Source organism: Aspergillus flavus, chromosome 6 (assembly GCF_009017415.1).
Source record: "Aspergillus flavus chromosome 6, complete sequence".
NCBI lineage: Eukaryota > Fungi > Ascomycota > Eurotiomycetes > Eurotiales > Aspergillaceae > Aspergillus > Aspergillus flavus.
In genome coordinates, this window is record NC_092410.1 from 1746231 (window position 1) to 1757965 (window position 11735).

The window sequence follows — 11735 nt, forward strand, 5'->3', positions numbered from 1 at the left end:
TTGTGAGCTCAGAACAACTTCATGGTGGACCTTGAGGGCCTCGGTGTTCTGGCCGGATTACTTGATCATCCCACCATTCCTCCGTATGTTCACTTTTTCCTACCACCAGAAGTAGATCTGAGGCATTTCTTTGAAGAGAAAAGGGGTTGATCTCTAAAGTTTGACGAACTTTTATCGGAATGCTCTCCGAATGTTGATCGTGGAACTGCGTTTACTTCTCGCCAGGGTGGCAGGGTCTTCATGGCATCCTTCTGCATATAGAGCTATCAGTGGTCTCTCTTTTTTTTTTTTTTTTTTTTTTTTTTTTTTTTTTTTTTTTTGACGTCAGATTCTACTTTGTGGGAGGCCAATTGTGGCATCCAATCCACTACAGTCATACAGTAAACTGTTTGAAGAATAGGTTGATCCTAGACGAACCCCTACTTCATGGGACTTATATGTATAATATGTAGGATGTCTCCTTTAATTTCATGAAGTAGAACTTACGTTCGACTCCGTTTCATCTTCACTGACAGCTTATACTGGGATGTGTTACTTGCCTTTGCGCAAGGACTTAATTGAGCTGAAGAGATATATATTTACGTGCTTATCAGCCACGATGAGCACACTAATTATCCACACTTGCAGCGAAAACACAGCTATCATGAAACTAAACCCATAGTTTAACATTTGCCATGCTACCCTGAGCTTACTCCCATCAATCAGATTCCCATATTCTCGACTGCTCTGACTTAATCTCAATTATCATTAAGTCAATTTCACGGAATTCGGCACCGTTCTGAGGAAGATCCTCCAGATCTTATCGATAAGCGCACAGAGACGGTTAACTGCGGAAAAGGGTTCATTCTGCATTAAGTTGAACATTCCAGTTCTAAAATAAAAAGAAAAACACAGAGACTTTTTCTAATGGAATCCGCCCGGTTGGTTGGTGACGTTGAGATCGGGCCGAGACCCGGCACAGGATCCCGAATATGCAACATCGGTTACCCCTATTGGTTTATCAACCCTGCCGAGGTCCGCGGCGCGCACACTAGGGATCAGTAATGATTTCTTAGATTTTGGTTATGTTACTTTTAATATCCAACTGCCTCTACTAATTCTTACTCACACTCTAGTTGTAAATCGATGGAGATCCTTCAGCCCTAAGGGCAAGTCCATAATGACAACATCATTCGTAGGAGAGTCAAAAATGCTGACTAAAATATTCTTTATCCGGAGAGAACGCCGCGTTTCCCGAATCTCGTCCTAACCTTCAAGATATCTTCCTTGGTTTGTTTATATGTTTCTTTCTCCAAGCGGGCAGGTTACTAGCTTCGCGCGAACAGGACTATGGCCCAGCGAGTATCCTGCCCACAATGCAGTAAGACATTTTCAAAAAGAGAACATTTAAATCGACACCGGCTGTCCCGTAAGCTCTTGTTTATCCCGGATGGATTGCTGTATTAGACCATGGGAGACAGAGGCTAAATGCGATTGAATTGTTCCAAGTCTAGATACGGGAGAGCGGCCTTTCCAATGTCAGATCTGCTCTAAGCCATTTTCTAGGAGGTGACGGCACCGATGCTCTAAGAAAATGGTTGGATGGATGACTGACGGTTGTCAATAGAGATGTCCTCCTTCGTCATCAACGAGGCCATTTTGAACTGGCGTCATCGCCGTCGAATACAAATGGTGCTCGCCTGAATAGAAAGAGAGCATTGCGCGATGAATTGGCCGAAGTGTCTGGGTACGAGACGAGTGAGGAAGTCCCAGGTTATGCCGCAGCCCAAGTATGATAGTCATGGCTATTTGTTCATTGCGTGAATTATATGGCATTTAACTAATATGACAGAGCAGCAGACAGAGACCATTGCTCGTGGTGAGCCACGATCAAGTCCATTGGACTTGTCACCATCAAATCATGCATATGAGCCTAGCAGAGGATTGTCGCACGATCTACCTGTGAGGCCGCAGACAGTTTCCTGGGATGGAGGTCCTACAAAGATTGTCCCTTCTTTAGCTGCACCTAGTTTGTCTCCGTCGCATGTTCAACCAAATGGAAGTGATGGCTACGGCTCGTACCCAACACATAACCAGCCTTTACTCCCAGTCACCGACCCAGCCCACTTGTCAACTGGAACGATATCAGAACTCAACCGCAGCCCACTCATCTTTGGTGATATAGATTCTGGGACTGCCTTCCTTGATATGTTGTTGGGTCTCCCAGGTGGCCAAGCGACAGGGACACCAAGAGCTAACACTGAAGAATTAGCTATACGTTGGGCTGAGAACGCAACTTCGGATCGATTACCCATTAATCCCCCAGTTGAAACCCGACCAAGGAGTTATCCTGCTCATGTCCGTCAGAATGTGAAAAAGGTTCAAAGTTTTTGGTCGACCCCGCAACGTCTTCCTGCCGAGACACAGATCTGGTACGACATTATATCGGGGTCATCGGACAATATCTTCTCAAGGCATGACTATGGAGCATTCACAGAATCTTCACGAGAGACCCAGCACGCTGGAAATGCCGAGATCTGCTCAAACTATGAAATTAGGTCACAACTTCAAAGTTTGAAACGAAGTCTGCTCAAGAGGCAATGCCACTGTTCTAGCAGTGATGGCCAAATTACTGACACATGTGATGAACATTACTTTTGTGAAAACTTTAATGGCATGTTTGAACAAGGCCTTTATCTTTATCTAGATAAATATCAACCTACCTATCCCATATTGCATGTACCTACGTTCAACCCGCAGACTGTCCACACCCTTCTGCTGTTTACTATGTGCATTATTGGCTTGTCGTTTGTTAAGACAGAGGAGGCAGTGCGGTTTATTTATCACATATACCCGGTAGGTACTATTCTACCACTTAGCCTCTCAACGTGTGACTAAGCTTATCCTCGGTGCGCCTAGGCACTCTTAGATGAAGTTTATATACGCGTTATATCTACGACTCCCAGTGCTTCCAACCCATCGGCGATGCTAAGTCACCTTACACTAGCACATCACATGTTATTTCTGCTCGTCGTGACTGAGGTTTGTTATACTGTCTCACGATGTCCTGTGTTGTCGCGTCTAACGCCTCCTCCCAGGGAAACATCTGTCCAACTAAGTCGCAGATGCTATACGGATACACTCTAACGGTAGATCCTTCTTTTTCTTCGTTTTGGATTGTGCTTTTGGGTGCTTAGAGCTGATACCAATACAGGCAGCCCAAAATATCGGTCTATTTCATCTAGCCGTTGGACAAATATCAGACACTATCTTCTCAACTACCACCGACGAACACGTCCGATGGAAATCATGGAGTCGAATAGAGTCAATAAAAAAGTACTGCCTTCCACATATCAGTTATGAACTCCTCTAAAAATGTCTCTAGCTTAATCATCGGTTTGCTCCTCTACGACTCATCCTTATCCGGAATCTTCTCAATGAGCCCCGTCATCTCAACCAGCACACTCCACGTCGCCCTCCCATGCGACTTCGCCCTCTACCGAGCCCAATCTCCACACGACTGGACAACCTTAATCCAAAAAGGCTCCAGCATCACCACCCCCACCGTAAAACTATCCCACAACGATTTCTACCTCCCAACTCTCCCCCACCAAGTCCACATCTCATGTCTATACGGGATAATGTCCGCCATCCTCGTCCGCCTAACAGCAAACTACCACCGACTCATCATCGGCTCCGATCTCGGCCAAGAAGACTGGCACCAACATATACCTTGGCGGATATACAACCTCGATAAACGCGCTAGTTCGATAACTAACGTGGTTATACATTTCATCCGGCTCTACGATACCATTCTCGCAAACTCGAACCCAAATTGTATCGTTATCTGGCATAATCTATGTCTCCTCTTAACAGCGGATATCCGTCTCCATGAACGTGCTGCCGGAAGAGAAGGTCCGGAAGCTATGCAGACAGCCCGACAAGCAATAGCCTTATGGGCGAAGACACCGGCTGCACGTCGAGCGTGTCTACATGCCGCCCAGATATTTCATAGGCTTTCTAATTGGAAACCGATGGATGGAATGGGATTTCAGCCTGCAAGGTGTTTGCTGAATTCTGCGCTTGTTCTTGCTTTTTATACCCTTGTTAGTCCGGGGGCTACTGAGACTAGGCTCGCTGATTCGTTCGATCTCGCTACGGCAGATATTGACTGGAAGGTTGTAGGCGATGAGGGTATGACTGATAGCACCCCTGAAGGTGAACAATCGAGGACGGATGATCCTGCTGTCAACTTTATTCGCTTTGGGGGCCCGGTTGTTCTATGTGGGAAAACGTATTTCGGGGGCGCTAGTTATGCACGGCGGCTTTTGTTGGATTTTGCGAGTCTTTTGGATGAGGTGGGGAGACATTGGATGGCGAAGTATCCGAGACTTTTGTATATGATTCATGATACTATGGTAGATGTGGATGTTGGTGGTGAGATGAGGGAGGGAACTGCTTGAACGTGGTTCTGGTTGGGAAATCTATGCTGTCTCAGCCGACAAAATATTTCAGCGATAACTTATATTAGAAAATAAATTCTCTATACTAAGACTCTGTTCGACTCATGGTAGCTGTAATACCTATACGCCTTGTAGGCTTTGAAGCTTTGTGACATGTAATACATAAAGCACGCTCGTAAAGATCTCTTCGACTCCCATACATCTGAACTGTCATTTAAGTCCTCAACATAGGCCGCATTTTGGTTTAGAGAAGGGGCAGTAGCGCCTCCAGTTGCGCATAGTTCACCTGACTCCATTAACGCCTACATCAATGGTCATACAAAGATGAATCCACCATTCTGGAAGTTCTCATTCTGTTCAAACGCGGCAGCACTTCTCTCCTCCATAAGCTCCAATCTGAATGCCTTGGCCTCATCCATGGTCATGTACCGAGTATCTAAATCATCGTACACCATATCCTTGAGCTCTTGTGGTAGCGGCCGGAGAGCCTGCCGAATGGACCTTTCCCTCTCCGTGGCCCATTTCTCTTGTTGTGGTGGCACGTTTGATGATGAGATGATTGGCAGATAAGGATCAACCAAAAGCAACGCCAGGATTTTGCGATGACCAGGCATGGAGCGGTCTGCCAATGAGAAAGGGGATACACGATGTTGCAGAATGTTTGGGAACGTAAGAAGACGCCCTTCCTTTGTGACCACGCTACCAAGCTCTTGAGTGACATTCATAGATTCGTGCCCGAAGGCACTTTCACATGCCATGCCCCCCCATAGTATTCAGGTTTCTCAGGCGTCAACTCGATGTTAGCGAGCTTGACTATTATCTGCAAGCCCGTATCGCGGAACTCATCATGTAGGTCAAATTTGGAACTGTTCCACCTAGGCGGGGAGAACTTTCCGGGCTCAGGAACCTTAATGGTCTTTACTTGTCGCGACTGCTCGTCCTCCGACGAGTCATCACCAGAGCCCTCACGTTCAACTCCATTGTATGGGATTCGCCGATAATTAAGACCCACACAGGTCAATGTCGTATTCCAAAAGTGGAATAACCTGCGCGATGATTTTCTCGATGACATGGTAGAGACGTGCATTCTGCTGCGGATGAAGATTGTTGATATAAGATACTATGGCGCATGAACCATCATCGAGGAGATCCACGTCGCAAGGCAACCACTGAAACTCCCAGCTATATTGTTTAAGGCCGTTCGATGTGAAGCTTTCTTCTTGGGGAACAGGAATAACTATTCCTTGCCCGATAATATCGAGGCAACGCTCAAGTTAATCAAAGAATCAGAGATAGCCCTTGTTCGGCCAAAGACAACCGGAAAAAGGGATGGGTGTACAAGGTCCACAACCCTATCACCGGAACCTGGATGGTAGTCCTTTTCTGTAAGAATATCTTCTAGCTTTCGCACGCCATCTCTCAATGCGTTCTCTAGTTCCTCTGAGATTGCAATGTCCGACCTGACCACTCCAGGATCAAAGACGACAACATGGCCAGTAGCCAAATAGTGATCCACTTTCCACTTCACCTCATCTATGATCCAGTCTATCATGTTTGGAGTGATGTCCTTGTCACTGGCAACGATTTTGCTGCGCCATTTGGCGCTTATGGCCTCGTCAAAAACCTAGAAGACAACTGTCTGTCTATGTCGTAGTCATGCTACCAGTAGCGGCAAGAAACATGTGTGATCTTACCTTCCGGTTCCATTCAGGCTCGTCCGTAATATCATTCATGACTCTCATGATGAGGATTTCTCGATATGTACACCATTTCCTGTCACGGGAATCAGCAAGACGATGTGCTTTCGGAGCTGTCCTACCTTACTCGATGAGCTGGACGTCCTCCTGTTGCAGAATATGCAGGTGATAGATTTGTATGAACTCATTGTGGTAATCTAACGGAAAGCCAAAGCCAGGAAGCTTTACTTCAGGCATTTTCGTGTCTCAATGTAACCGGTATCAGGATTATGACCTGTCACTGTAGCGTAATCTTCAATTAAGGTTGGACCAAGGAAACTTTAGATAAGTGAGACATGGTTGGAAGCAAATAGCCATCGTGTTCCAAAGGAAGCAAACTCGCGCTAGTAACATTGGCCTCAGGCAAGGTGAAGACTTTACTGGAACAGAACACAACCTACACGACGTACTCCGTCGTCACCACGGTCGGCGTTGAGCACGACTACATACGACTATGTGCATGCTTGCCACTGAAAATCAAGCGGTGTTCAAACAGCCCATTCCACAGATACTAACTCAGAATACAAACAACCCGTCTCTTGAATCCTCCCTAGTAAGACAAGCTCATAAATGGTCTGACTCTGATATGAAAAGTATTTCCCATTACCACCACCGTCTTCCTCAGTTACGCCGATTACGTAGATATCTTTCCCCGAGCGTCGTTCTTTGTTCACATGGCGGACGATCTCCAGAGCCTGGGAGATAGGAAAACTTCCTTCCTCGAGGATTGGTACGGATAGCAAATCCCGTAGCCAGTTTTGAATCCACAGACCAATGTCCAAGTCGGAACATCGGAGGATGCAAGCAACCAATAGATTTGAAATACCAATTGTGTAGACGTTTCGTGTGGCACACTCCGCTTTACTCAGACCGGCTACTATTCGAAGGAGAATTCGCATCCAACAGGTGATAGATTCGTCATTGACAGGTACTGCCTGATCACCGGACGCACATTGCTGGAGAGCATCTAGAAAACACGCGCATTGCATAATTCGCGCAACAACATAATAAGCGTAGTTCATGGCGAATGGGTGACGATGAAATCGAAGGGGTCGTATGTGCCCATTACTAGGTTGAGTTTCACCAAGGCTAGTAAATGACTCCGTTGGAAGCTCGAGTGGTGTCAGCTGTGAATGCCATTCGTCAAGTTTCTTTTCCTCTGTCCTTAAAAGGGAAATGCAGTCATCAATTGAGCTTGACATGCTGTTAATGGCAGGTCCATGGGTATTCCTCCAGAGAGAAAGCACTGCAGCGGTATTGACCCGATGTGACTCGGACATGATTGATGTAATTATGGCTCTCCGGGCTTTTGATGAATATAGGGCAGAAACTATCCCCAACGGAGCATATAATGATGTTTGATAGCGCTGAAAATGCAGCGTACTGAAATACATCCTCAGCCACCAGCCTTGATACTTCGACTGTAGCCATGCTGCAATGAGATTGCTTCCGAGCCCGTCCGACGATAGGCGCGAAAGATGCAGTTGGATGAATCTGCCAATGCCGTCGTGATGATAATGGAGAGCTTTGAAATTTCCCAGCACCGACTCCATATAGCAGAGTAGAATCAAGGTTGCCAATATCTGCGTCGGGCTTGGACACGTTGTGCTCCCGTGTAGCATACGGGCGATTTCTCTGACTGCGGCGCCATAATGTTCTTGGCTATAGAGTAGGTGATTTTTGTTGGGTTTGAATAATGTTCCGTTGCTCTTAATCGCTTGCATCTCTGGTAGTGAACGACTCAGACTACAAGCAGATAATGCCAGAAGGGAATTCTTAAGAGGTCGGTATCCATGGGCTAGTGTGCTGATGTCGTGAGAGAGTAAGCGTAGGGCTTTAACACATCTGTCTTCCCAATGTGCAATATAGAACTGCTCTTTCTCCGAGCGGTTCAACTGCATCAGGCTATTCGTCCATGCTAGGCCTGGGGATAGACTGCTTTCGGTGGACCCCGATATCAATTTGTCCGAGTAATTAGATGTGCTTGTAGCATCGAAAATATTATTATTGCTATCATTATCGCTAACTTGCCGGCAAGTATTCGATGGCTTTGTAGGTGACATTTCTACATGACGAAACTGGAAATCGAGCTCATATTTCTCACAGATCCGACCCAAACGCGTGCATGCAGTACATGATGGCTTTTTCTCATCGCACTGTGAACGATCAGTTCAGTAGCTTTAAGAGTGGTGTCAGAGCATCATAGACCTTCACTCGGCGTTGACGACATGGTTTGCATCCTGAGCGTGTACGAATGATATTGGTCTTCTTGGGCCTTGGAGGTGCCGCCTTGTACATGGTTGTAGTTGCGGTCAACTTAAGATTTAGTCTGGTGACAGTAAGATTGGCGAACGTTTGGAAAGCTCTTCACCTGACCCCACTTACCTCTACCCCAACTTACCCCAACAACAACGCCTGCCTACCAGATAACACCCTTTGTTTTCTGTATTGAAGGCAGTCGATTGCTCTTCATTTGTTCCACTGGATGGCATATTGCGGGAATAATACAAGGCCTTGAAAATTCCGGCAAAACTATCAGCCGGGCTCTGGCGCTGCTTCGAAAGTTTTGCTCCAATGTGACCATTTCGACTCATTCTGGCCTAATAGTGTCATTGAGCTCGTATATCCAATCTTGGCTCCGGCTGAGAGGTGCTACTTGTGATTAGAATGCCGCTAGCCTGGAGTGGCTTGTGAGCGAGTCTGTTAGCGTCTCATCATTGTCGGGTTTTCCAGTTGTTCTCCTTATACTCACAATACACCCTCGACAAGTGGTACTGAGCCTCAAGAATAGCACTTTATGCATACTCTAATTCGCGTCTGTGTCGATTATTGGTTCAGGTATAAGTCCGTACTCCGAATATCCAGAGAAAGATAAGACTCACAACCTCACAAGAGATCTCGCTTATCGGGACAGACAACACGAGCAGTGGAGTCGATCCACCTTCCTAATGAGGTGCGCGGGAGCGACGACATCCGGAACGTCTAGAACAATTTAAACGAGGACATGGGAGAGGATTAAATTGGGACAACAGTTTTTCTGTCTTTCTTTTCTCCTCCACGTCAACCGGAAGAAATTATAAAATGGTACCTCCATGCCACTGTTGATCTATTACTCGTAGAATTCAGCAACTAACATGCATCCCCCAGGATAAAACAGAGCTCCTCTATTTAAACGACGCTTCTCTGCGAGAATGGACAACTACAGTCCTCTCCTGTCAGCCGATATCGCAATTAACTGAAAGTGAAAAGAGTCTTGCAAAGACAGTTGCGCCAGAAAGCTTCGCTCTCGCCACTCGCGAAACGGTGTTCTACCCACAAGGCGGAGGCCAACCCAGCGATACAGGCGTGATTACTCTCGCGGACACAAGTAACGGTTCCACTTTCAAGGTTCTGCTTGTCCGAAAAACCTTAGATGGCACTGTTCTCCACCTCGGGGAGTTCACCGATCAGCCCTGTTTTACGGACGGCCAGTTAGTCTCGCAGGCTATCGACTGGGCAAAACGCGACTATCACTCTCGGCTCCATACAGCGGGTCATATCATTGGTCTAGCTATGCGACTTCTGGCCCCTGTGCTTGGGGAAAGGAAGAAGGTCAAGGCGAATCATGCACCGGGGCAGGCCTGTATGGAGTTCGAGGGTTTGCTGTATACTGAGCATAAGTCAGTTATTGAGGATAAGGTGAACGAATTAGTAGGCATGAAACTTCCTGTCACTACTGAGTGGTGGGATGAAGATCGCATTCACAATGCTGACCTGAATATGGTGGAGGGCTTGCAATTGGGGAAGAATGGACAGGCGAGAATCGCCATGATTGGAGATATTGATGCCAATCCGTGTGGTGGAACGCATGTAGAACATACCGGTTTGACAGGTTTCATTACCATTCGGAAGATTGCCAGGCAAAAGGGGGTCAGCAAACTATCGTATGAAGTGCCTGTTTCGATGTGAAAAAATTCATTATTTAGTTTCATAGCGCTGAGTTCAGAGAGGGACTTCATGTACATATCAGTAACAGCGTTAAAATACCTCGACTTTGACTGTTGAGAGAAATGTTGTGAGTTATTCTTATGACATGGCCCTTGTAATAGATAAAGTCGCTTTTGTGCGCTTGGTATGGTTGGCTAGAACCTCCGACTGGTCTTTCTTATAGGCAACCTTTACTCATTATACTCGGGCCTCCATTAATGATCTTCAAGCCACCCGAGATAGCACAACCCCAAGTCTGAAGCGAGAATTCCTTGAAATAATTACTTCGAATTCTATTCTTCCTTCCTCTTCTAAACAATTTACAGTAGAGTGGTTGCGATGTGAATGCTCTCTGCGAAACTCCACTTTGTCCATCACAATTTTTTCGCCTAGCTCGTTCAACCAGGGAACTAGGTGAAAGATAAAAATCAATCACCTTAATTAACGGACATGTTGCAGCAATATCACAGCATTGCTAGATTCCCAGCGCTTGCACTCATCAAGATGTATAGTTGGTGCCATCATACTGGACTTTTGCGATATCATAGATGTGTGGGCCAGAGCAACAACATGGTGATATGTACCAAGAGAATCGGTAGAGTGCATAGTTCATTCTGGCAAACTGTAAGCCCATATGACCTTTCTATGTGTGTCACCCTAAGAAACCTATTCACGTAGATGGTTAGTCAATAACTTAGATGTGAGTTGGAGTACAGCCGGCGTAATCGTGATCTAACTAGCAGTCTGTCCTACATTGGTCTTTTGCCCCTCATCGCCATCCATCTCTACTTTGTAAAGATTAAATGCTCAGTCTTAAATTACTCAAAGTCCCTTCAGAGTATACAATCACCACAATCTATCATCATGTGCCTCATCCCGGTCCCAGTTGTCAAATACCTATGCGATCATTGCATAAAAGATGACCCGCGCCGCCCACTACCGTGCCCTACAGCCAGGAAGACGGACCCACTGACCATCTGCGACAATCCTATAGAGGAGGAAGTGGTCCGAAGCCGCATAAGACAGCCTTGTGATGGCTGCATTGAAGCGGGGATGTGGGTTGAACACCCTGAGACCCGCAGAGACTATTGGGGGAGAGCATTGACGTGGATCAAGACGACGGAGACCTGAAATTATAGGTGAGACATCTGTTCTCCTGGGCCTAGGATAGCCCTCATGCTTCGGTAAGCTAACATTAGTCAACCATAGGGGTTTATGCTATAGGCCTGCTATAGCCATAGGATGACACTTCTCTGATTTTTGGATAATGCTCACGTACGCACACAAGAACACACGTGAAGGGTGTGGAGGGAGACCTATTGTGTTATGTTATATGTTATGTCAAGCAAATAATGAGTAATATGTTGGGGATATGGTAGCCAAGGCGCGACCTTGATGTCATTGGCATTTTGGTCGAGTGGGATTGAGATAATATCTTGGTTGCTGGGTTCAACAGTGAGGGCTGTTTCCATACTTGATGCCCGTTAAAGTGTCGGCCTTTCGGTATGTGAATGTCACTTCTAGATATTGATATAGGAGAGGGAGCTTGTTTGAAATTTCAACAGAAGTCAATGTATAACTTAAGCGAATA

At 46.2% G+C, this 11735-nt stretch overlaps 5 protein-coding genes across 5 annotated transcripts; 2 read left to right on the forward strand and 3 right to left on the reverse strand.

Moving 5' to 3' along the window:
- The first annotated feature begins 236 nt into the window (after positions 1 to 236).
- On the forward strand, positions 237 to 4536 carry F9C07_2286197 (uncharacterized protein). Its single transcript, XM_071510813.1, has 8 exons — positions 237 to 1408; positions 1494 to 1548; positions 1607 to 1769; positions 1837 to 2835; positions 2899 to 3021; positions 3078 to 3128; positions 3194 to 3315; positions 3365 to 4536. The coding sequence occupies exons 1-8, from the start codon at positions 1330 to 1332 to the stop codon at positions 4440 to 4442; spliced, it is 2670 nt and encodes an 889-aa protein (XP_071367793.1). The 5' UTR covers positions 237 to 1329; the 3' UTR covers positions 4443 to 4536.
- A 220-nt stretch (positions 4537 to 4756) lies between these two features.
- On the reverse strand, positions 4757 to 5167 carry F9C07_8481 (uncharacterized protein; the record flags this gene model as incomplete). Its single annotated transcript, XM_041293958.2, has 1 exon — positions 4757 to 5167. The coding sequence occupies one exon, from the start codon at positions 5165 to 5167 to the stop codon at positions 4757 to 4759; it is 411 nt and encodes a 136-aa protein (XP_041149218.2).
- Positions 5168 to 5679: 512 nt separating this feature from the next.
- Positions 5680 to 6376, reverse strand: F9C07_8482 (uncharacterized protein; the record flags this gene model as incomplete). Its single annotated transcript, XM_041293957.1, has 3 exons — positions 5680 to 6066; positions 6137 to 6215; positions 6267 to 6376. 3 exons carry the CDS (start codon positions 6374 to 6376, stop codon positions 5680 to 5682), a joined length of 576 nt encoding a protein of 191 aa, XP_041149217.1.
- Positions 6377 to 6666: 290 nt separating this feature from the next.
- Positions 6667 to 8241, reverse strand: F9C07_2235626 (uncharacterized protein; the record flags this gene model as incomplete). Its single annotated transcript, XM_041286865.2, has 1 exon — positions 6667 to 8241. The coding sequence occupies one exon, from the start codon at positions 8239 to 8241 to the stop codon at positions 6667 to 6669; it is 1575 nt and encodes a 524-aa protein (XP_041149216.2).
- A 322-nt stretch (positions 8242 to 8563) lies between these two features.
- On the forward strand, positions 8564 to 10448 carry F9C07_2286199 (Threonyl/alanyl tRNA synthetase). Its single transcript, XM_071510814.1, has 3 exons — positions 8564 to 9016; positions 9072 to 9262; positions 9326 to 10448. Exons 2-3 carry the CDS (start codon positions 9260 to 9262, stop codon positions 10124 to 10126), a joined length of 804 nt encoding a protein of 267 aa, XP_071367794.1. The 5' UTR covers positions 8564 to 9016; positions 9072 to 9259; the 3' UTR covers positions 10127 to 10448.
- Positions 10449 to 11735: the final 1287 nt, after the last annotated feature.

Coding starts and splice junctions, on each gene's coding strand:
- F9C07_2286197 (XM_071510813.1), top strand. CDS start 1,330: ATGGCCCAGCGAGTATCCTGCCCACAATGCAGTAAGACATTTTCAAAA. Junction 1,409..1,493: donor AAATCGACACCGGCTGTCCC/GTAAGCTCTTGT, acceptor TTCCAAGTCTAG/ATACGGGAGAGCGGCCTTTC. Junction 3,022..3,077: donor TTCTGCTCGTCGTGACTGAG/GTTTGTTATACT, acceptor GCCTCCTCCCAG/GGAAACATCTGTCCAACTAA.